The sequence below is a fragment of the Telmatherina bonti genome, assembly GCF_933228915.1.
Source record: "Telmatherina bonti genome assembly, chromosome: 16".
NCBI lineage: Eukaryota > Metazoa > Chordata > Actinopteri > Atheriniformes > Telmatherinidae > Telmatherina > Telmatherina bonti.
The window spans coordinates 13123913-13146695 of NC_136614.1; the positions used below are offsets into that span (position 1 = coordinate 13123913).

General features: G+C 39.2%; 1 protein-coding gene across 1 annotated transcript in view; it reads left to right on the plus strand.

Annotated features, from left to right (window-relative positions):
• LOC306767649 (uncharacterized protein) overlaps nucleotides 1-22783 on the plus strand; it is a 39968-nt gene that overhangs the window by 11681 nt on the left and 5504 nt on the right. The window contains exons 4-30 of the mRNA XM_079255723.1: nucleotides 59-184; nucleotides 299-325; nucleotides 2687-2713; nucleotides 5126-5667; nucleotides 5878-7726; nucleotides 8888-9019; nucleotides 9198-9377; nucleotides 9452-9514; nucleotides 10010-10048; nucleotides 10180-10221; nucleotides 10323-10391; nucleotides 10500-10535; nucleotides 10623-10670; nucleotides 11383-11436; nucleotides 11577-11624; nucleotides 11711-12010; nucleotides 15105-15149; nucleotides 15230-15268; nucleotides 15435-15467; nucleotides 15732-15782; nucleotides 17387-17434; nucleotides 17535-17585; nucleotides 17998-18120; nucleotides 18252-18287; nucleotides 19569-19607; nucleotides 19684-19707; nucleotides 21838-21882. Coding sequence (XP_079111849.1) covers nucleotides 59-184; nucleotides 299-325; nucleotides 2687-2713; nucleotides 5126-5667; nucleotides 5878-7726; nucleotides 8888-9019; nucleotides 9198-9377; nucleotides 9452-9514; nucleotides 10010-10048; nucleotides 10180-10221; nucleotides 10323-10391; nucleotides 10500-10535; nucleotides 10623-10670; nucleotides 11383-11436; nucleotides 11577-11624; nucleotides 11711-12010; nucleotides 15105-15149; nucleotides 15230-15268; nucleotides 15435-15467; nucleotides 15732-15782; nucleotides 17387-17434; nucleotides 17535-17585; nucleotides 17998-18120; nucleotides 18252-18287; nucleotides 19569-19607; nucleotides 19684-19707; nucleotides 21838-21882 — 4116 coding nt within the window. The remainder of the gene's footprint in view (nucleotides 1-58; nucleotides 185-298; nucleotides 326-2686; nucleotides 2714-5125; nucleotides 5668-5877; nucleotides 7727-8887; nucleotides 9020-9197; nucleotides 9378-9451; nucleotides 9515-10009; nucleotides 10049-10179; nucleotides 10222-10322; nucleotides 10392-10499; nucleotides 10536-10622; nucleotides 10671-11382; nucleotides 11437-11576; nucleotides 11625-11710; nucleotides 12011-15104; nucleotides 15150-15229; nucleotides 15269-15434; nucleotides 15468-15731; nucleotides 15783-17386; nucleotides 17435-17534; nucleotides 17586-17997; nucleotides 18121-18251; nucleotides 18288-19568; nucleotides 19608-19683; nucleotides 19708-21837; nucleotides 21883-22783) is intronic.

The window sequence follows — 22783 nt, forward strand, 5'->3', positions numbered from 1 at the left end:
AAGCGTGTCTAAAGGACGTGGTGCGTTTATGTGCTTGCATTTCTGTTCACTGTGGCAGGAGGTCTCAGCAAGATCAGCTCAGATCCCATGAAGGCGGTGAACGACGCTGTGGACGAATCAACAAACATGATCTCTGCTGTATTAAGCTTTGCTGCCAACTTGATTGCTCCTGATGAAGACGAAGGTACTCTCAGCAGCTCAGCTATAACTGCAGTGTTTTCCACAGTGAACATGTTAGAAATACTGCGATAGGTTGACATGTGGTGACATTACATTTACTCTCTTCCTCTCTGTCCAGGAAATTTATATGCAGTGAGGAAAAAAGGTTTGTATTCTTGTTGCTTCTGAACAAGTTTCCATGAAAAATGCCATGTTTGCAGCACTTAAATGTCTTTTTCATGCTGTATATGTTGTTGTGCATGTCATCTTCATGAGAGTTCACAATGAGCTCTGAATGAAACGCAGTCTGCTGCCAGAAATATGTTTGCCACAGTTTGCCACATGTTGATCTGACTAAAAACTAAATTCCTCATAAGATGGTCAAAGAAACACCACCACTGCAAGCCGCAACAGCTTTTACAGTCATATGAAAATAAAATACAAACTCAACTGTAATATTTTGCATTTAGGACATAAATAAAGACGCCTTGTGGTTTGCTCTGATGGAGCTTTTTAAACCTAAGTGGTGCTGCCATGTTCTTTGGTTTCTTCCCCTCTAAAAACATGTTTTAGTCTTTCCAGAACTGCCTGCTCAGGAACTCGGGCATGTATTGTTCTGAGGTGGGCAGAGTCTGAGCTGCAGCTTTCAGCCTGTTGGCAGTTTGATTAAACATGAACTTACATTGAACTTGCAGGAATGTGCAGTCTTGGCAGCTTTCTTGAAAGTTTTCCACTTGATGTTTCTGACTGCAGAATGATGATTAAATGTTTTGGACATAAACTCCTGCAGGCTGAAGGGAAACAGTTGCTCAGATAATCACTCCTTATTGTGTAGAGTTTTCTGTTTGTTTCGTTTGTTCCTTCTCATCATCGTATGAACACACCTCTTACTCAGAGCAGTGAACTCATGGCACTGCTGCTTTTATAGAGGTGCCCACACACACCTGCGTATGATCAGGTAATGAGGTGCATTTGATTTGCAGCTTTTGGCTCAAACTTCATTATTTCCCAAAGAACCCAGAAAGGTGGACTCAGTGTTTCCACATACTTTCTTCATTTTGTTTAATTTTGTCTTCTTGTTTTTTGTCATTTTAAATGAATGAGGACGTCGTGTTTCAAGTTATTTCTTATTGTTGATATGAGGTTTTCTTGGTCCTGTTTTAAGCCCCAGTAAAAAAAGTTTTTATTATTATTATTATGATTATTATTATTATTAGAATAGATAAAACTTTGGAATTAGTCTTGGATTAGTTGAAAGTGCAGAAACTGCATGGTCTATTAAAAAAACACTGACTTAATGGTGACAAGTGAAAAGATAAAGGCACAAACTGTTTATGTTGTGGTAGATTATTAATATTTATGAACCATCTCAAAGATTCAAGATGGTTAGAAGAGGATGAGGAGGAGAAGGTGAAGGTGAAGAGTAAGAAAACAAAAGGTATTCGATCAACATATTTCTGTAAATGTGTATATTAAAGCTGGGGGAGGTAATCTTGCTCAGAGACATATTTTACTCTGGGTGAAGTGGTTCCTGGTCCTGATAGTAGTCTGTACATTTTGTAATCATGAACAATAAGAAATATAGTTACACCCCTCAGTTTACTGTGAATCTGTAAAAACTCTGACTAATCCAAATGTTGGGGCCGAATTGGAGTTGTTCATTTCTTTTTTTTTTGTAAGCTTCTTCTCCCGGCTCCCCTCCTCCCCCTCCAGCAGTGCATACCTGATAGCCACACCCTGCATATAAATAGTGTGTTAGGATGAAAATACAAATTAGTGAAAAAGAAACTCGGAAGGCAAACATGGCTGATAAAAAACAGGAAGGATTTCCCGACCCGGCTCGGTTTATTTGCCTCCTCCTGCTAAACAGTGGAGAAAGAGAAAATGGTTGGTGGAAAAAGCTGCGAACTAGAAAAGCATTCGGAGAGTGCAAACCTCCGCCACGGCATTTAAAAAATTCCTGGAACAAAACAGTGATCCGGATCACTACCAGAATTAAATCAGTTCTTCTTTTTCACATTTCCAACAACTCCTGAAAATTTCATTTAAATCCATCCATTACTTTTTGAGTTATCTTGAACACAAACAGATAAACAGATAGACGCCGGTAAAATCAACCTCCTTGGCAGAGGGGAGAAAAAAAAACTCTCATCACGCACGGAGCATCACCAGAAGGGAAGGAGCCAAGACAGGGCGCCGCTTTCATATCAACATTACTTCGCCCAGCTTTAATTAAACTTTGATAATAAGTGGTGATTCCTGAACCCCACCCTGTAACAGTCCACTAAAACAGTCAACAAAAGGAAATGAAACAACTTAAAACCAGCGTGTTTGGTTTGTTGTAGCTGCTGTAATATAAGTTTTCCCAACAGCATGTTGTGAATTTTAACTAATTACCAATCTTACCTGCTGATACTAAGCTTTTAATCCCACATTAAAGTGTTAAATAGTATCTGGAATGTTTTTTCACTTCAGTATATGTGAATATTAACTTTTGTAGCTTAAAATGTTTATATCTTCCATGCAGGAGAATTTCTACCATCAAGAAGTAAAGGTCTGTTAACTGGCTGCCTTTTGCTTGCATGCATGGTTTATTTCTTTATGTTTTATAAGCGATTAGTTATTGTTACCAAAAACATTTTTATCTTTACTGTGAACACTGTTAAAATGACTCATATTCACTCACTGAAAGGATATTGGGATTCTCTGAACAATGTTTTTAAGGTCTATCTGCTTATAAAATGAAAATCAGCTATTTTTAGGCAGTTGTCAACGCTGAGCAGGTTGCCAGTCCATCTAAAACGCAGAGACATTTTCATTACAATGATAGAAAAACGAACTCTGCCACACAAATTTCAATAAACTTGTTCTTTAATAAGAAAGAAATTAAAACCAACAAGATTCAGCAGTTGTCCATTTTCCGTATGACCTGGAAACACCAGTGAATGATGATGATGTGGTGTTTTTATTAATTTTCTTTACCAGAGTGGAGCTGACTGAGAGCTTCATCATTCTAGACTGAGTTAGAAATGATTTCAAAGTGGGTTCGAATCCAAAAAAAGCTGTGTGAGCAGAGCAGAAGGTGTAACTACAGCAAGACAGAGAAGTAAAAAAATACTTTATTCACTTACAGATATTCTACTTTCTATTATAAACTAAATCAAAGGATGAACTCAAGACTTCATTTATCTGCCAAAACATGAGAAAAGAGAATGACAAAAAAATGGCAGACAACCGCAACAAACTCAGGGTTACATTAAATGAGTGCAAACGGTTGAGGTTTTACACGCTGTCCACAGTGAGCTGCTGGAGAACGAACCAATCACAGCCCAGTGTGTGAAATCTGCACACACGATTCAGTATCGCAAAACCTCCTGTTTGTCACGGTGTAGTAGAAGTGTGGACCTAAATGCTGGAAAGGGAAAAGAAAAACAAAACTGAGGGGAAACAAATAAAGTCAGGTGAACTAATGAACACAGACGAAGTCCAAACAGGAACAAACTACAAATAAAAGAGGAAACCAGGAAGCAAAATCCTGATCCTGTTCTAATCATTCAATATTATTTTACTCTAATGAAACCGTGAGGTATCTTCCAGGATATGCTAATAGTGAGAATATATTATCCTGAGATGCCTCAGAAAGTTTGGTGTGAATTAAAAAAAAAACAAACCCTTTAGTTTGCCAGAAGGCATTGTTGAGCTGGATGTTATAACGTGTGAGACACTGATTCAGGGAGCGCTCCATAACAGTTTTCACAGTTTTTTATTAAAATAAACAGACTTTTTACCTATATGGTGCTTTTCTAGTGTCTTCACAAAGAATTTTAACTCTCAGTCACATTCACACACTCCTACATTTTATTCACCAAGTGCTTTTTGCTTGATCACACACATTCATGCCCAGATAGACACATGAAGAGACAACATGGGTTCAGTGTCTTGTCCAAGGACATCCAAGCTTTCAGGATATCGTTATTATCGTCTGATATTAACATGAAGATCCAATATCAGAAATGATTGGCATAATTTTGTACTTTTTTTTAATGACAGAACTTTTACACATCGTGTATGTATTATATATCAAACTCTACAGCAGCATCTCCTCTAACTCAAAATGACTAAATAAAAATGTCATGTATTGTTTTCCTGACATATTTGTTTGGTACAAATTGATCCAAAAATATTGTTATTGGTGTCATGATGTGATGATGTTTGACCCACATGCAAAATCAAGCAATTATGGAGAATTAGAATAAGTTTTATTGGAGAATGAAGGGGTGTGGTTCCTGAAGATCCGAAGGCTGGGTTCTTTGTTTGGAGTTGCAGTGAATTAGGGTGGTGTCAGGTGATCTGAGAAGACTGGTGTTGGTAGTGGGAGCCTGTGAGGGTCTTTTCGATGGAGGGCGGACAGGCAGCACCAGGATTACCAGATCCAGAGGATTGCCAGTGAAGAAAATTCCAGGTTGTTGGTTATTGAAGAAATAATTGCTGGAGATGATTGACCGCTGGGAGAAAACCACGGGGAGCTCAGGGGAATCCAAGATGTGGGATTCTGGGAAAAAAACAAGAATTCTTAAAGTTTCTCAAGAAAGCAAGACTACACAAGAAATCACTGGAGGGTTTAGGTTTTACCACAAGGACTGGCAGTCAGCTCCAGATATAGTGCTGGGTAGTTGATCACAAATCCTCCACAGGTGTGCAGGCCAGCACACCTGTGGGAAAAACATCACCCTCCAGAAAAGGTTCCTCTGGCACCCTCTGGTGGAACCTGAAAAATACCTCAGAAAACCCAGATGTCTGACAAGCTGTTGATATTGGAATAGTAAATTAAGAGCTGGACAACATCGGTTTATTGGATAGCTGTAAAAAAAAAAGTCAAATTCTTAAAGTTGCTGTTTTAGTATAAATATTGATCCCAAATGATTTTCTATGTTGCTGATTTCAGATTATTCTTGTTTTCACACAGTTGTTGGAATGCACGGAAAAACAACACCGCCAGCGATTGAAGTTGTAGAGGAGGAGGAGGAGCAGGGAGAGGAGGAGGAGGAGCAAGGAGAGGAGGAGGAGGAGGAAAAAGGAGATGAAGCAGAGGTTTTGGTTGAAGAGGAGGAGGAGGAGGAGGGATTAGCAGAAGAGGAAGAACAACTTGAAGAGGAAGAAGAGGAATATGATGAAGAGTATGAAGAGGAATATGATGACGAATATTATGAAGAATATGATGAAGAATATGAGGAAGAGTATGAGGAGGAAGAATATGAGGAGGAAGAGGAAGAAGATGAAGGAGTAGATGATGATGAGGAAACAGAAGAAGAAGGTGAAGAAGAAGAAGATGCAGGAGGAGTTGAAGAGGAAGAAGAGGAGGAGGAGGAGGAAGCAGGAGTTGAAGAAGAAGTGGAGGAGGAGGAGGAGGAGGAGGAGGAGGAAGCAGGACTTGAAGAAGAAGTGGAGGAGGAGGAGGAGGAGGAAGAAGCAGGAGTTGAAGAAGAAGTGGAGGAGGAGGAGGAGGAGGAGGAAGCAGGACTTGAAGAAGAAGTGGAGGAGGAGGAGGAGGAAGCAGGACTTGAAGAAGAAGTGGAGGAGGAGGAGGAGGAGGAGGAGGAAGCAGGACTTGAAGAAGAAGTGGAGGAGGAGGAGGAGGAGGAGGAAGCAGGACTTGAAGAAGAAGTGGAGGAGGAGGAGGAGGAGGAAGCAGGACTTGAAGAAGAAGTGGAGGAGGAGGAGGAGGAGGAGGAGGAAGAAGCAGGAGTTGAAGAACAGGAGGAGGAGGCAGAAGGAAAAGCTGATAATGAGGAGGAAGGAAAGGTAGAAAAGGAAGGAGAGGAAGATGATGAGGAGGAGGAAAAGGAGGAGGAAGCAGGAGGAGTGGAGGAGGAGGAGACTGGAGATGATGAGGAAGAAGAGGAGGAAAAGGGGGGTGAAGCAGAAGATGAAGAGGAGGAAGAGGAGGAAGAAGAAGGAGAGCAAAAGGAAGAGGAGGCAGGAGAGGAAGAGGAGAAGAAAGAGGAGGAGGAAGGAGGAGTTGAAGAGGTGGAGGAGGAAGAAAAGGAGGAAGAGGAGGAAGGAGATGAGGAGGAGGAAAAGGAAGAAGATGAGGAAGATGAAGAGGAGGAGGGCAGAGAGGAGGAGGAAGGAGGGACTGAAGAGACTGGGGAGGAAGAGGAGGAAGAGGCAGAAGTCAAAGAGGAAGAGGAGGCAGAGGAGGAGAAAACAGAGGCAGAGGAAGAGGATGATGAAGAGGTAGAAGAAGAGGTGAAGGAGAAAGAGGAGCAAGATGATGAAGAGGAGGAAGAGGATGAAACTGAGGTTAAAGCAGCTGAGGAAGAGGAGGAAACTGATGAAGATGAGAAAGAACCCGAGTCAGCTGCACCAGAACCCAAAGACGATGATGATGATGAAGATAAACTGACAGAGGAAGCAGCAGAGGAAGTTGGAGACAAAGACGAAGAGGATGATGAGGATGAAAAAGAAGAGAAACTAGAAGCTGCTGAAGAGCATGATGATGATGATGATGAAGAATCCTCCGAGGAACCTGCAGCAGATGATGATGATGATGATGAAGAATCCTCCGAGGAACCTGCAGCTGATGATGATGATGATGATGAAGTTTCTCCTGAACCTTCTTCCACCTCTGAGGATGAAGAGTTGGCTCTGGCTCTTGACTCTGAGTCCGACGTACCTGCTGACTTCAAAGACAGCGATGAAGATGGAACTCTGCCTGATGAAGATGATGTCAAATCTCAAGAAGATGATGAAGATACAACCAGCGATGATGCGTTTACTGACACCTCAGACATCCGGGATTCAGCACCTCTGTCCAGTGACGAAGACATCGATGAAGAAGACGTCGTTGCTGATGATGACGTGGGTCTTGATCTTCCTCCTGCAGTTGCTAGTGAGGATGAGGATGATGATGATGATAAACCGGTGGAAGAGGAAGATCTTTCTCCTCTACTTGCTGATGATGATGATGAGGAAGACCTGAAGGAAGACCTAAAACTAGCTGAAGACGGCGATGATGATGATGATGATGCTGAGGATGATGACCTTTCGGTGGCATCCTCTGAACACTTCGCAGATGATGAAGATGAAGACGAAGATGACTTTGACAAAGGTGCTGAAGATGAAGATGATCTGGACAAACCTCACGATGCCACTGAGGATCTCTTTGGTGAGGATGAGGATGAAGCTGATGAAACAAAGGAAGAGGATGAGGATGAAGAGGACATTCCTCCCTATGTCAGCTCAGACAGTGGAGTTCTGGGTGACGGAGATGAAGATGACATTTCTCTGAAACTTGATGAAGAATTCGTTGGAGACACCGTCCTCAGCGATGATTTCTCCTATGAGACAATTGATGAAGATGACACTGATGAAGATGACGATATCGACACAAGCTCTCTAGAGCTTCCTCTTGAGGATGAAGAGGAAACGATATTTATTGAGACATTTGACTCTGATGAAGATAAGGACGAGCTAAAAGATGTAGAAGCAGAACCCTTAGCTGATGAAGAGGAGGCTGAGGATGACGATGATGAAGATGATGAAGATGATGACATCATGCGGGCAGGTAAAGTTTAAGATATTCCAATATTACTTTGCTTTGACCAGATCGGTCTTGTATTGTCGGTTTATTCCCGGCAAACAGCAGCTCAGTGCAAACGAGACATTTTTAACTTTTAGTTTATAAACAATAAAACTCACAGAAATAAAAAAAAAAGAAATTTCACACTTACAGAAATTTTTATCCTATAAAATAATAAGCGCTGTCGCAGATTCAGCATGACGGTCTACAGAACATATATACATAGAACACTGATATTATTATTATTGTCATTATTATTATTTTTATTATTATTTTCATTATTATTATTATTATTATTATTATTATTATTATTGTGATTATTATTGTCATTATTATTATTATCATTATTATCATCATTATTGTTATTACAATAATAATAACAATTATATTATTATTATTATTATTATTATTATTATTGTTATTACAATGATAATAACAATTATTATTATTATTATTATTATTATTATTATTTTTTTTTTATTTTTTTATTTTTTTTTATTATTGTTATTGTTATGATCATTATTACCATTATGATTGTCATTATTATTATACAGGTATTACTAATATGCTGGGTTGTATTACTGTTGTATTACTACGGGTTAATATTGTTGTTATAGGTATTGTATTACTCATCACTGGGGTGGGATTACATATTAAGCTTATGCTTCTACCCACTCCTTTTGAATGTTTTGTCAGCTTTTATTTCTATTTTTTTTTTCGTTTTTGTTTTTAGATTTCATTATATTCAAATGAACTTTTCAATCGATATAATTACATTTTTAAACCTAATTACTAGAGATATTGACGATATTGACGTTAAAATACAATATAAAAAAAATATTGGTATGGGTTTCTAATTTTTTAATAACCCTACTTGCACATATTATATATCAAACTCTACAGCTCAAAATGACTAAATATAAAATATGTCATGTGCAGTTTTCTATATAGTTTTGCTACTTTGGCAAAACTGATAATGATTAAAAGATTGAAGATAAAATTGTTTCGTTTTTGCACAATTATGTGTTCTTTTTGTCTTAATTTGCAAACTTTATTGACACAGTCCAGCTAAACAAGTTCATCCACCTAAAATTCTGCCCACAATGACGTGATGCTTATAATCATGTACTTACCGTGTTTCTGAAGCTGCCATTGCAGCAGCAGTAACTTCCCAGGAGGAGGCAGCAAAGACTGAGGCAGATGATGCTCAGGACGGGGATGAGCTCATAGACTCTGGTGATGAAGACGAGGTGGAGGACGGTGAAGCAGAAGAAGCTGGTGGGTAGAAAACAGACGAGCTATCTTCTTTTGGTTGTTAAGGAGAAAAAAACTTCTAAACACCTGCTAAGATTTCACCTCTGATCCTCGTTCGCCTCGTTCGTCTAGAACTATGCAAGCCTTGTATGAATGATGCTGAATCAATACATTCAGAGCCACTTGCTGCTTTCTCCATCAGCTGCTCCTGAGGAGGAAGAGGAGGAGGGAGAAGTTGAAAAGCTGGAGACGGAGCCTCAGAAATCTGTGGATGAATCTGAAGATAAGAAAGAGGAGTATGATGAAGACGATGAAGAGGAGAAAGCAGCAGTGGATGTGATGAAACCTGTGCCTGAACCAGAGGAGGAACCCGAACCTGCAGGTCTGCGGATGAAGGAACCCTGCAGGCCTCATTTGTTTTCAGTTGAACTTTAACGGCGTGTTGTGTGTTTTCAGTGTGTCCCTGCATGCATTCTGCAAAGACCAGAGAGTCCGCCGGCAAGCCTGCAGAGACAAAAGGTTTGTTTTCAGCGTTTTCATTGCACTGAACGCTGAACGTTACATGATGCAAATAACTTGCATCATGCCATTTTCATGGAGCAAAATAACTAAAATCATAATTAGGTAGTTTTTTTTTTTAAACATGTAGGTTCCAGTCTGTCCATATTTGATGTGTTATTAAATTAAAAGTTTAATTAATGACAAAGACTCTTCTTAAATGTTTGCCTACCCGTAAAAAAAAGTGCTTTTTGTCATTTGTCATTAATTAAACTTGTAATTTAATAACGCATCAGATATGGACAGACTGGAACCTACATGTTCAAAAAACTATCTAATTATGATGGTAGTTATTTTATGAGTTAATTTATTTTGAAAATATTGAAAATCTTACATAGTCCACCTTTAAACCCGAAGTATGAACTGAATGTTGGTGTTACAGCTGCAGGTCTGCACTGATCATTTCTTCTTCCATGTTGTTGCTTTATGGTTTAAATGTCATGTTTATGTTTCCAGCTCCTCCCAGGAGGGTCTCAGCTGTGAGACGGAAGAAAGGTAACTAATAAAAAAAAAAAAAAAAAAAAAAGGTTTTTGGCTAAAGAGATTTCCACTAACATAAAAAGAAGAAAAAATTAATTTCTTTTCATTTGTTGAGACGCTTTTAATCGTTTTATTCTTAATTCAAGAGCATCAAGTTGTGAAGACAGACGAGAAGCTCAGAAGAGAAGGTAAAACACTGGATATTGCTTTTATATAACTTTTCTGCAGAAAAACACAACTACTCATATCTTTTTTTATAATCTGTTTTAATTGTGATGCTGTCGTCCAGCTCTTCCTAGAATTCCAGGTTTGGAGCCAAAAGTAAGAAGAATCAGAAAGATCGCTCCTCTTCTTAAAGGTATTCTAAAAGTGCTTTTATTTTGAAGAGAGTCAATAAACAGAAAAAAACCCACAAAATTTGCTTCATTATTTTTAACTATCAATGCTTTTCTCTAAATCATAAAAGCTAAGATAAAGGAGAAGGCAAAGACCGCAAAAGCAGGTGACACACCTATAGATGCACTTTTATCTGTAGTGACTTATGCTGTTATTTGTATTGTTTATTTTTATTATCATGTGTTTTCAACAGCAGCAGAGACAAAACAGCAAGAACAGGCGACAGAATCTGAACAAGAAGGTAAAAAAATTCCCATTATTATTTTTATTGCTTGTAAATTCCTTTACAATAAATTCTGAAGCACAAAAACATAAAAAGTGTGTTCAAACTTTGACTGGATGTGTATGGATTTATTTATTTAGTTACAGTAGAATCTCTAAGCCAGAAGAATACAAACTGAGTGAACGAGTTCCAGGAACTTCAGAGAAAACAGGAAAGACTCAAATGTTTCATCCCAATTGTATCAGAAGGTGAAAATGCTTCTGAAGTGAGACATTTTATTCTCATTTTACTTGTGAGCAGAAATGATAAAGTTTGTTTTCTTCTGAGAGCAACTTTTTGAAGCGACTTTCGACCAGATTGAACCACCTGAAGCCGTCAGAATCACTTCTGAAATGGGAAATGTGTCTCACAATGTGACACATGTCCCAAGCTGACATTTGTGTGTTTATCCTAAATGCAACAGTAACGTCTCCAACAGGAGCATCTTCTAATGGTCATCTTCTATCACAGAATCAAACTATACTAAATACGCTCTGGGTTCCTTTATTTATGTAGATTAAAATTCCAAAATGAAAAATAAAACCATTAATCCATTTGATTTAGTTTGTGTGTTTGTACACAGAAACTAACATCTGTTTAGTTACATAATGATTTATATTATGCTCAGTATAATCTGATGATTTGATTAATTGTATTACATAAATAAACTCTGGTTTTATGTTTGTCGCAGTCAGTCCCTGCAGACCTGCACCGGTTTACTGTCCTTCCCCTCCTGGTTGGTATGGTAAGTACCACAGAATTAAACGATACTAAATACACCCTGGGGGTTATTATTATTAGCCTCCAGCAAATATTAAAACCTTTCTTATGTTTGTGTGTTTTTGCATTATTTTATTAATCTGCTGAACATATCTTACTTTCCAGTTCATCACATAGTCACAGACAACCCGTACCCTCCTCCCACCATGACAGGTAACACTGCTGATACGCTTTGAACTGTGTGATTATAGATTTTTCCCACTTTCCTGCAAGAGAAAACTTAATTTTCATATTTTCAGCTCCATCTGCTCCCGTTCTAACTGTCCATCCTGGAGCTCCTCCAATGCAGCCTCCTTATCAGCAACAACCGCCTCCACCTCTGATGCAGCCCCTGTATGCACAGTTTCAGCCCTATCAGCCACCTCTGCAGCCAGTCATGCCTCCTCAACCAGAACCGGCTCAGCCAGTTCAACCAGTCCAACCTGAACCAGCTCAGCCAGTTCAACCAGTCCAACCTGAACCAGCGAAGGTGTCAGAACAGGAAGTTCAGGCTGAGAGTGTGACGCCAGATGCTGAGGCTCCACCTGCTGATGCTCCAGGTGAGGATGAGGTTTGCATGTTTTACCAAAATCACAGGTGGACTGAAACTTGATGAAAACAGACCCTGTTGAAATCCCAACCACTGGTTTCATCTGATCTGTTTATTATTAATGAACAACAATCAAACTACTTGCAAAATATTTTTTAAAAAGTTACAATTTTTTTTTTTTAACCTCAGATAGTAAAACTGCATTAGGTTGACAAAACAATTAAACAGACATAGAAAGCGTTCCCCCACAAGTATCAACTATTTCTGATAATCCATCCATCCATCCATCCATCTTCAGCAGCTTATCCGGGGTCGGGTCGCGGGGGCAGCAGCCTAAGCAGGGAAGCCCAGACTTCCCTCTCTCCAGCCACATGCCAACTCTGCGGGGGGATCCCGAGGCGTTCCCAGGCCAGCCGAGAGATGTAATCCCTCCAGCGTGTCCTGGGTCTTCCCCGGGGTCTCCTCCCAGAGGGACGTGCCTGGAACACCTCACCAGGGAGGCGTCCAGGAGCCATCATGACTAGATGCCCAAGCCACCTCAACTGGTTCCTCTCGATGCGGAGGAGCAGCGGCTCTACTCTGATCTCCTCCCGGATGACCGAGCTCTTCACCCTATCTCTAAGGGAGAGCCCGGCCACCCTGCGGAGGAAACCCATTTCAGCCGCCTGTATACGAGATCTCGTTCTTTCGGTCACGACCCACAGCTCATGACCATAGGTGAGGGTAGGAACGTAGATCGATTGGTAAATCGAGAGCTTCGACTTCTGGCTCAGCTCCTTCTTCACCACGACAGACCGGCGCAGAGCCCGTATTACTGCAGACGCCGCACCGATCCGTCTGTCGATCTCGCGCTCCATCCTTCCCTCACTCGTGAACAAGACCCCGAGATATTTAAACTCCTCCACTTGAGGCAGGACCTGACCCCCGACCCGGAGAGGGCAATCCACCCTATTCCGGCTGAGGACCATGGTCTCAGATTTGGAGGTGCTGATTCTCATCCCAGCCGCTTCACACTCGGCCGCGAATCGCTCAAGCGAGAGCTGGAGATCACGACCAGATGAAGCCAACAGGACCACATCATCTGCAAAAAGCAGGGACCCAATCCTGAGGCCACCAAGTCGGATCCCCTCAACACCTCGGCTGCGCCTAGAAATTCTGTCCATATTGTGGACAGAACAATATGGACAGAATCCATATTGTGGATTATTTCTGATAATCCACAGCACAAAATGTTGCAGTCTCACAATAAACCGACAAAAACAGAAAAATAAAGGCACTTTTGGGGAAGAGAAATGGTTGGACATGAAATACCCACAAAAATTGTGGTTTTGCTACATCTTTACTGGTCAAACATGTTTTTCACCAACATCACCAGTTATAGTTACATGAAGAAGTTAAAAATGCAGGAGATTATGGATGATGGTGTTACATTGCAGATTGTTCCAGGTTTAGACTTTGCTGAGTCATGGTTGAATAGATTAATTAGACATGAATGCTAGAATATACTCAAATTATTAGCTCTTGTAATAAAGATGTGTGAATGCCTTTTGCTGAATGAAATTCAATTCAATTCAGCTTTATTTGTATAGCGCCACTTCACAACAATGTTGTCACAGGACACTTTACATGCACATCATTTCAAGCTAATTCATACATATCCTGTAATAGAAACCAACTGTTTGCATCGAGTCATGACTTCGATCCAACCCCTCATCCTGAGATGCACGTGGCGACAGTGGGAAGGAAAAAACTCCCCTTTAACAGGAAGAAAACCTCCGGCAGAACCCGGCTCAGGGAGGGCAGCCGACAGGAAAGACAGAACAACATGTACAACTGCACTTATTCAGGAAGACCTGCAGAAAAAAGGAGAAATAAGTTAGAGACGGCAATATTGGCATATATTTATACATTAATATATTTGAGAAATAGAGTGCAGTACCTCGCTTACTGCACCGAGATGATGCCTGCAATGTAAAAGAAGCAAGACTGGATGTTGTTGCAGAAATGAAGGGCAAATTGTCAAGTTTTGTTTAGCCAGACAGATTCACTCAAGGGAGACTTGTCTTGTATATAGCTGGCCTTGATAATCTAAATATTTTTTGTTATTATTTTTGTAGTAATTATCAGTCCTGACATGACAATGCTGAACCTGGCAGGGGAAGGAAAGGAAGAGGGAAAAAAGAAAGAAGAGAAAGGTGCAGAATTAAAGAGCCAAAAGTATATATATATATATATATATATATATATATATATATATATATATATATATGTATATATATATATATATATATATATATATATATATATATATACACACACACACAAACAGTACTATGGTACTACAGGATACCTAATGATATGTAAGAGTACACGCAAACACAGCTGAGGGGAACCTGACAACATATAAATATCAGAAACATTCAGTAGAAAGCAGATAGAAAACAAAGTTCTTTATGGGAATGCACGTGTGAATGTGCACGTGTGTGATCATGCGGCAACGGTGAGCCTTGACTTTGGAAGGGGACCACAGCCAGAGCCCACAGTGTCAGGGAGGAGCCTGAGATCGCCGAAGTGCAGGCCGCATGGAGAGCCAGGGCCCCACAGGCCCCAGGACCATCCATTCCCCCCAGCAGAGCCAAGACCAGAACTGAGCGGGACCAGCTCCCCAAGAGCAAAACCCCTGCAGACCAGAACCCCTGCAGACCAGAACCTGTCTGAAGCCCCCCGTCCCCGGACCAGCATTCCATCCCACCCTACCCACCGATAGATATGGAATATTTTTGTTGTCGGAGGCACCGTTGGGGCCAAACACAGTTAACACAATGCGAAGTTAAAACCTGTAAAAACTAGAATCCATCCAAAGTGGCACCACACTGTGGGACTTCCTGTCGGCCAGCAGCGATGACTGAAGAATTCTGTCGGAAAACAAAAGCACGAAACAGAAACTCAACTACAATACAAATAAATCTTTTCATGGTTAATTAAAGAAAATTGTTTTAATGTTTTTTTGTTTCGATTAAAATTTTGATTTTAGGATTTTACTGATCCTACATGTCCGGATAAACCAGCAAAGTCATTCTGTCCAAAACGTTTCCTCCTTGCAGAACCTGAGACGGTTGTGGAAGAAGTCAAGGGCGCCTCTAAGAAAGGTACAAACTGTTAAACAACTTAAACATGCAGCAGCTATGCAGTTATTTCCCATAATTACTGCATATTTCATCATTTCCAGCTGCAAAAAAGAAAACCAAGGCTACAGATGCAGCAAAAGGTACTGCATGCTTCTCCAGAAAGATTTAACACTCAGTGTGATGTTCCCTGTAAGAAACTACAGCTGCAGCATAAAACAGTAATATGCAACGACATGATGTGCTATGAATGCATTCATTAAGGAAAATTAACTCTCCATGGTCATTTCACTGCAATTATCCCCTCAGAGCCCGCAGCATCCGCGGATGAAACAAAGAAAGGTAATTCCTGTTTACAGCTGGGTAATTTAGTGTTGTTATAAAAACCCCCCTTGAGGGTTATTAAAAATACTCAAACAAACAAAAACACACCACGGACTGCAATTCCAGCCGTGCTTTGTTTTCAATTTGTAAACAGATTTAATTTGATCAGAAGTGTTCAATAAATAACAAACAACGTTAAGAATAATTACCAGTTCTGAATGTTTGATATGTGAAACATATTTAATTGTTGACATTTATTATTACATGGTTTTTGTTTTCCAGCGCCATCTGCAAAAAAAGAGAAAAGAAAAGTTCAAGCTGCGATAAAGAAAGGTAAAGATCTTGGCAGCCTATAAATCCACGTGAACACAACATTAAGGTATTAAAAAAAAATCAAAAATGATTTACAAGGTTTCAAAGTGAGGCAAATATAACCTCAGATGATCAACATGACCCATTTTACAGTGTCAGTAATATATAAAAGCAGCTTACAAATAAAAAAGCACCACATCTGGCCCCACTGCCACCTATAGGAACGAAGATACGAAGTGTGTTGTCATTGTTGACGTTGGTATTTTCACTGTTCTGGATCATTTAGTTGTGTTTTAACACCATGCAGAGGAGAAAATCCATCAGCATTGGTCTCAGAGAAGCACGTGTTGCAGCAGTGCATCAGTATGAGAAGAGTTACCGACCCTTTCCAAACTATTTGTCCGTCATTCTGCTGTGAGAAAGATTATAAACAAAGGGAAACATGGACTTCTCACCATGTCATCCCAAAGTCAGACCACGCAGTAGTTCATTGCTAAACCTAACAGCTACATCCTGGACTCTGAAAGCTGCAGTTAGCATCTTAAACATCAAAGACAGTAAAATGAGAGAAAAATAATCTGATCAGGTGTGTATCTTTCCAGGGTGAATTCTGCCTTTGACCTGATAACCGCTGGGATAGGATCCAGCTCTCCCAGAGCCCTGCGTCTGAACAGGCGGGGACAGAAATGGGAGGCTGGATGGTGTGTTTGGAGGAGCTGCAGTCGGTTAAAATGAACAATGTCGCACAGCTTAGGTTAACAAAGTTGAATCAGAGCAAAAACTGTAGCAACAATGTTTGGACAGATGATACCAAAGTGTGTGGTCATGACACACAGCAACAAACCACCTCGCTGAGCTCTGCTGCGTCTATCTCTGCTGCTAAAAGCTGTCAGATCAGCTTAAATGTTTAGTCTTTCACACACGGCTGCTGAAGTTTGGCTTAATGCTTTTAAAAATAAATGAAGCTCAAGGTTTGTGGAGGTGTGGGGACCCAAATGCAGCACAGAGAAGCAGATGCAGGAACTAAATGTAATCCTCAGCAGAAACGGAACAGAAGACAGAACATAGACGTCACAGGCGACTATGAACCAGCACTCGGAACAGAAACCGAGTGGTTAAAATACAGAAACAGAACAAGACACAGGTGTAATAAACAGATTACCTGAAACCAGGTGAACTAACCAAAGGTAGGCAAAACAGGACATGAGGGAAATAAACAAGGAAAACTACAAAATATAACAAGAAACCGGAACTAAAGACAACACAAACTCCACATCATGACATAAAGACATTTACCAGAGGTTGTATTTATCCTCCTGAAAATCTTTGTCCTCATTTATAATAAAAAATACTCGCATTGTCATGTTTACATCAAACAGAAGCACCAGCACAGTGAGGGATTGTAAAGTCTTAATATTTGGCTCCGTTGTTTGTTTGCATGAAGCTGATTGTAAGAGACGAAACTAAATCTCCTGCAGCTTCAAATAAATCAAAGTTTGTAAACATAATTTGTATTATTTAATCAAATTACATGCAGGTGGAATCAACCTTCTCTGGTGAGAGGGAGAATTTGTACTTAAGAAATAATTGACGGCAATAATCACAACTTTTCCTTATTATTTTAGAGCCTGCGGCTGTAAAACAGAGGAGGAAACCAGTGTCTGAACGTGCAGGTAAAAACACACACTGACATGGATTCACCCGCCCAAAATCAATCATTATTCATGTCAGTGATGGGGGGAGATGATTGGAAACTTTGTTTTTATTCTTCAGCTGGAGCTTCAGCTGTCAAGAGGAAAGTGAAAGCGTCTAAAGATGAGAAAGGTAAAAGTCAGACCACACCATGAGTAAGATGGAAGATTTCAGTTTCTAGTTTCAGTCTAAGACATCCGGGTGTGTGACGACAACTGGGTTTGACATCAGTTCAGATTACAGTGACTGATGATCTTTCTGACATTTGGATGATCTTAATTTCACTTCCTGTGTAAACTGGTTTCTGATGAACACAAGTCCTTCGCCTGATGAAGGTTTGTTTAAAAGTTAAAGTTAAACAACATTAAAAAACAAACCCTGTGCTTTCAGATTTTCTATCTTTTTATTGTTGTGAAGCACTTTGTGACCTTGTGTCTCTGAAAAGAGCTATATAAATAAAGTTTATCTCATCTTATTTAGTGGATCTGTTCATCTTTATTCAAAACACCTATCGATGGATAAAAATGGTCTTTGTGTTAAAAAGTTTCAGGTGCAGAACATCATCCACAGAGGATAAGTATGAGGATGAGGATGGAAGTTGGCAAGAGGGCAAATATAACATCTCAGGCCAGAGAAGAGAAGCCCACCAGAGCTTCATCTGAACCAGGCAACTCGTTATTAGATCAATGTTAATTTAGATAAAAAGACCTTCTAACATTTAAGACTTCCTTTTTTTTTTACTGTTTATTTCTGTGTTTTTGATAAAGTTTATTCCTATTTGTTTCTTTTTGTTTCCAGCTAAAACAAGTTCAAAGTCATCGGCAGAGAAAAGAAGTAAGTATCCGGTGGACTACACGCTCAGCTGATCATGAATTTGTGGATCAAATATCACCGTAATCAATGCGATTGTTTTAGAAGCATCGTTCAAAAATGGTAAATAGACTTGTACTTATATAGTACTTTTCCAGTTATGCCAACCAGTCAAAGCGGTTTACACTACATGTCACAGTGACTCATTCACACACACACACACACATGCATGCCTTGATAGGCATTTCTGTGGGTGATGCTGGGTTCAATGTCTTGCCAAACGACATCCATTCAGGGGAAGCCTGGACTTTATCCTCCAACTTTCAGGTTGTTAGGTGACTGCTCTTCCTCTTGAGCCACAGCTGCCCAAAAATGTGTTTAAACCACAAAATTTAAGTCTTCTTTTCTACTTGTTCTTGCTTTTCACTGCAAATTGGAACTGAAGTTACATGGTTGGGAAAACATGTCAGTTTCAGGTACAACAGTGAAGCAAGGATGTAGAAAATATATAAGCACAATAAAAATAAACAAGGCAGGTATTGAAATAATACAGGAAATAGAAAATCTTGATAAAAAACTAAAAAAGCTACAATTTGTATGTGCTAATTTGTATAATTCTTAAATTATAAGACTGAATTCCAGGAAATGTTCAGCTGGTTTCTATTCTCAGTGTTACTGCAGGAAAAAAGTAACATTACGTGTCTAAAAACGTACCCTGCTACTTTCCTGCCTTGTGACTCACAATGACTCACTTTTTATAAGAGTGATGAAGACAGATATTGCACATCCCACACCAAAATATTATTTTCATAAAAAAAAGTGTTCATGAATGTCATTGAAACCTAGTGTGAGGCCTGTGGAGTTCTCCTCATGAGACACGGGGATCTCTTTCTAAGTCAGAGGCAGCTGCTGGAGCACGGGAAACAAGTTCTATAAAAGAGATTTTGGCTCTGGGGGGGGAACCAGACAGACTGTTCCAACAGATCGATATCTTAAAGCCAAAGTACCTTCAGTCTAAAACAGGAATGGAAGTGACAGGGTTGCATTTAAGCTCCAACAGCTAAGCCAATTAGATGCATCTGAAACATGTTGAAGCTCTCCTGTAGATTAATCTCTAAGAAAAAGATATCCTGGAAAGAGATGCAGATTATGTGATTTACCAGGCTGTTTAATGCATGATAAAGCCGTAATGAGGGACATGTCACACTGTATTACACAGAGGGAAAATAATATTACAAGAGTATTGAATAAACCATCATAATGGCAAGCTGTTTGCAAGGATTTAACAGCACTCCTCTCACACAGGCAAAGCTGCAAAGGCCGAAAAGAAATCTGCCAAAGAAGGTTTGGACTTGAAATAAAATGAAATATCATCTGTGTTCATCTGACAATATTCAACAACTCCTGTTTTTCCTTTCAGATGCAGAGAAACGACCACAGGCTCGTAAGTTGCAGGAGCATGAACATTATCCATCTGCAGAAGTCTAATCATGTTTTATGCAGGCTTCATCAGTTCTTCTGACGACTTCAGACATTCAAAGCTCCTCTGGCAGCTTGTAGATCCTTTTTATGCAGGTTTTATGCATCATTATGTTTGGCCACCAGAAGTCCAGGGGTTGAAGTGAAACTGGTGTAAACAGAGATGAAATCTCAGACATTTTAACTGACTGGTGTCTTCCTGAGTTTTGCTTCTGCTAACTAGATGATTTGATGAGATTTAACACCAGTAAGACATTACTACCAACACTAATCAGTACTTCTAGCTGTGCTGTAGTTGGTTACTTAACCACATATTTTGTTGTCATCCTGCAAAATACTAATTTCTTTGATGTCTTTTTCTCCTTTTTGATTAAGAAAGAGGAGGGTCAGAAATAAGAATTTATTCTTGTATTGTAGCAAATTTAAAAATTGATGCAACATACTAATAAAGTTGACTGATAATGGAAAAGTGGTCCCATCTGAGGTTCTAGTTCTACTTTTAGAAGAACTGATTTAACCTCTTGGGTAAAAATTAAACAATAATTATTTATTGCAGATTCTTAATTATGCAAACAGTGACATGATGCAGGAAACCGCTTCATTTTCTGACATGCTGTGTACCATGTGCTTGTTGTTAATAGAGAAAAGGAAAAAAGATTCTTCCTGTAAGGCGTGAGGTATTCAGTCAGATTTCACCCTTTTCATCTTTCCACTAAATAACTCAATATGAAAAGACATTTAGTTTAACAGCATGACGAGGAGAAGAAAATAAAATCTAAAAAGATGAGCTGATTGAGCGGAGATAACAGGCTTTATGACCTATCTGAAATTATTACATGAAATTATTATGGCTTTTTAGCAACAATAATACTTAACTTGATAGATTAAATACCTAATTTGGGGTTTTAGTGTTCTGTTCATATTGAGTCATTGAGTGGATTATCAACACTGCCCCCGAGTGTCCCCACACGTTCCTAATACCCGACACTGCAGTTCCTGTTTCTGAGGCTGTGATCATAAAAAATAATTTTATTGCATTTCTTTCCTTCAACTTTATAACAATTAGATTGTTTTTTCCTCTGTTGGTTTATTGATGTTGCTGAAACTAGACCAACCATGATCAGAACTCTATCAGTGGTCTGTCTTTGTGAGTTTTCAGAACAACAACAGCGAAGCCGACTCCTTTTGAAGGCCTAGGATGTTCAAGTCATGAATTGCCTTCAAAAGCAACCTGACATTTTAAATGCTTTCAGTCTTTTGATAACAGAGGTTACATCTTTACAATCTGAGTAAACCCAATTTATTTCCAGCAAAACAGTGAAAAAGAAGAGAAAGAGCCACAGAGAGAATTTTAAAGGAGGAGTCACAGTGTAATGATTGATAATATAAGAACATGATGGTGACAGGTGAGGGTGTCACGCTTAGGTATAAAAAAGAGTGTCCACTAAAAGACAAAGTCTTTCAATGTGATGATGGATTGTAGCTCTCTAGTTTGTTACAAACGTCTTCATCAGCAAGAACAAAGTAGTATTTAAAAGGCAATATTACAAAGTAAACATTTATACATAATTTTTCTCCCCAGAACTCTTCCCCTAATTTATCCATATATAAGTATTTTAAGAAAGAAGCATATATAAAATCACATATTTTTTCCTATATCTGCCAAAGCTTGTATATAGTATTAAATGATAGAATGACCCTACCTGATTCTGTTATGAACAGAAAATGATAATCATCACCTATATTTAACGCTACGTTGTTTAGCGCATACTTACATTGTCATGCTGAAAAGCAAGCCTCCAAATAAAATGTACTTTTATTTTGATAAAAGATAAATTTATATCTCACAGAAGAAATGGATCACGAAGCTTTTTTTTCTCTCCATTCTTTTCTACTTTTAATTTTTTAGCAAATTAGATTTTGATGCTTGAACAACACAAGAATGCTAATTAAAATCACTGTATTTCAGAATAAAACCAAGAGCACGTTTTTTCTTATCCTCCGGCAAAGCATGTGGACACTCCTTCTCTCTGATTGTATGAAACAAGCAGCAAATTTTTCTCATATTTTAGTTTGTTTAATCTTTTTCTTGCAGAAGAGCCTGAGGCTGAAGACGATATTACAGAAAAGAAGAAAACAGGTAAGAGTTGTTGAAATTAGTCACTCTATTATTTTATTGTTTACAGTCCTGCCTCAGAGTTTCCACAAGCAGAGCAGGATGGAAAAAACGTGAATCAATAAACTGCAAACTTACATTAATTCTCTCATGTTTAACAGAACTTTGCAAAAGCATTGACCTTTTTGTTTTTACATACTGCCAGAGAAACAGGAAATATTTTTGTTATTGATGCACATAGCAGTGACAGATGTGCAACCATAAGTCCAGTATATCGGCCATAAACAGTCTGTATCATTCTGAGAAGCTTGAGAGAAAATATTTGGTCTTGAACAAACTTTCTTGCAATTGAAGTAATCTTCAGGAACAGTTCTCCAGGCTTCTTCTAAAACTTTCTAAAGCTCTTCTTGGATGAAAAAATCCACACTTTAATGACTTGTCACCCTGATGACGGCATTTTGCCACAACGTGTGGGAACATTTGAACTTTTTCCATGCATTAGACACTTTTCATAATGGCTTTTGTAAATTTTGGATCTTAAGAATACCTTAGTCACCTTTTTCTTTCTTTGCCACAGTTATTGACCATCTACCAAAGAGCACCTAGAAAGTATTTTAATCTATCAACCAAAAAGAAGCACTTCTTGTCTTCTGCTTTACTCTCTTTGGATGCTGTTGGACGCCACACTTTGTTCCGTTCTCTGTCGCAGTGATGCTGCACTTTATTAGTAATGATGACGCCTTGCTTCTAGAGAGGAATTGTTTCTCCTGAAGATGTCTTTATAGCCACATTTCAAATTTTTGTCACCAAATTTAACTTAAGAATCTATGAAACACATGTTTGACACAAAGTACTAATGATAATCAACTCAACATACTTAGAAAATGGATTTGCATGTTTGCAGCAGTTTATTTTATTACGACTG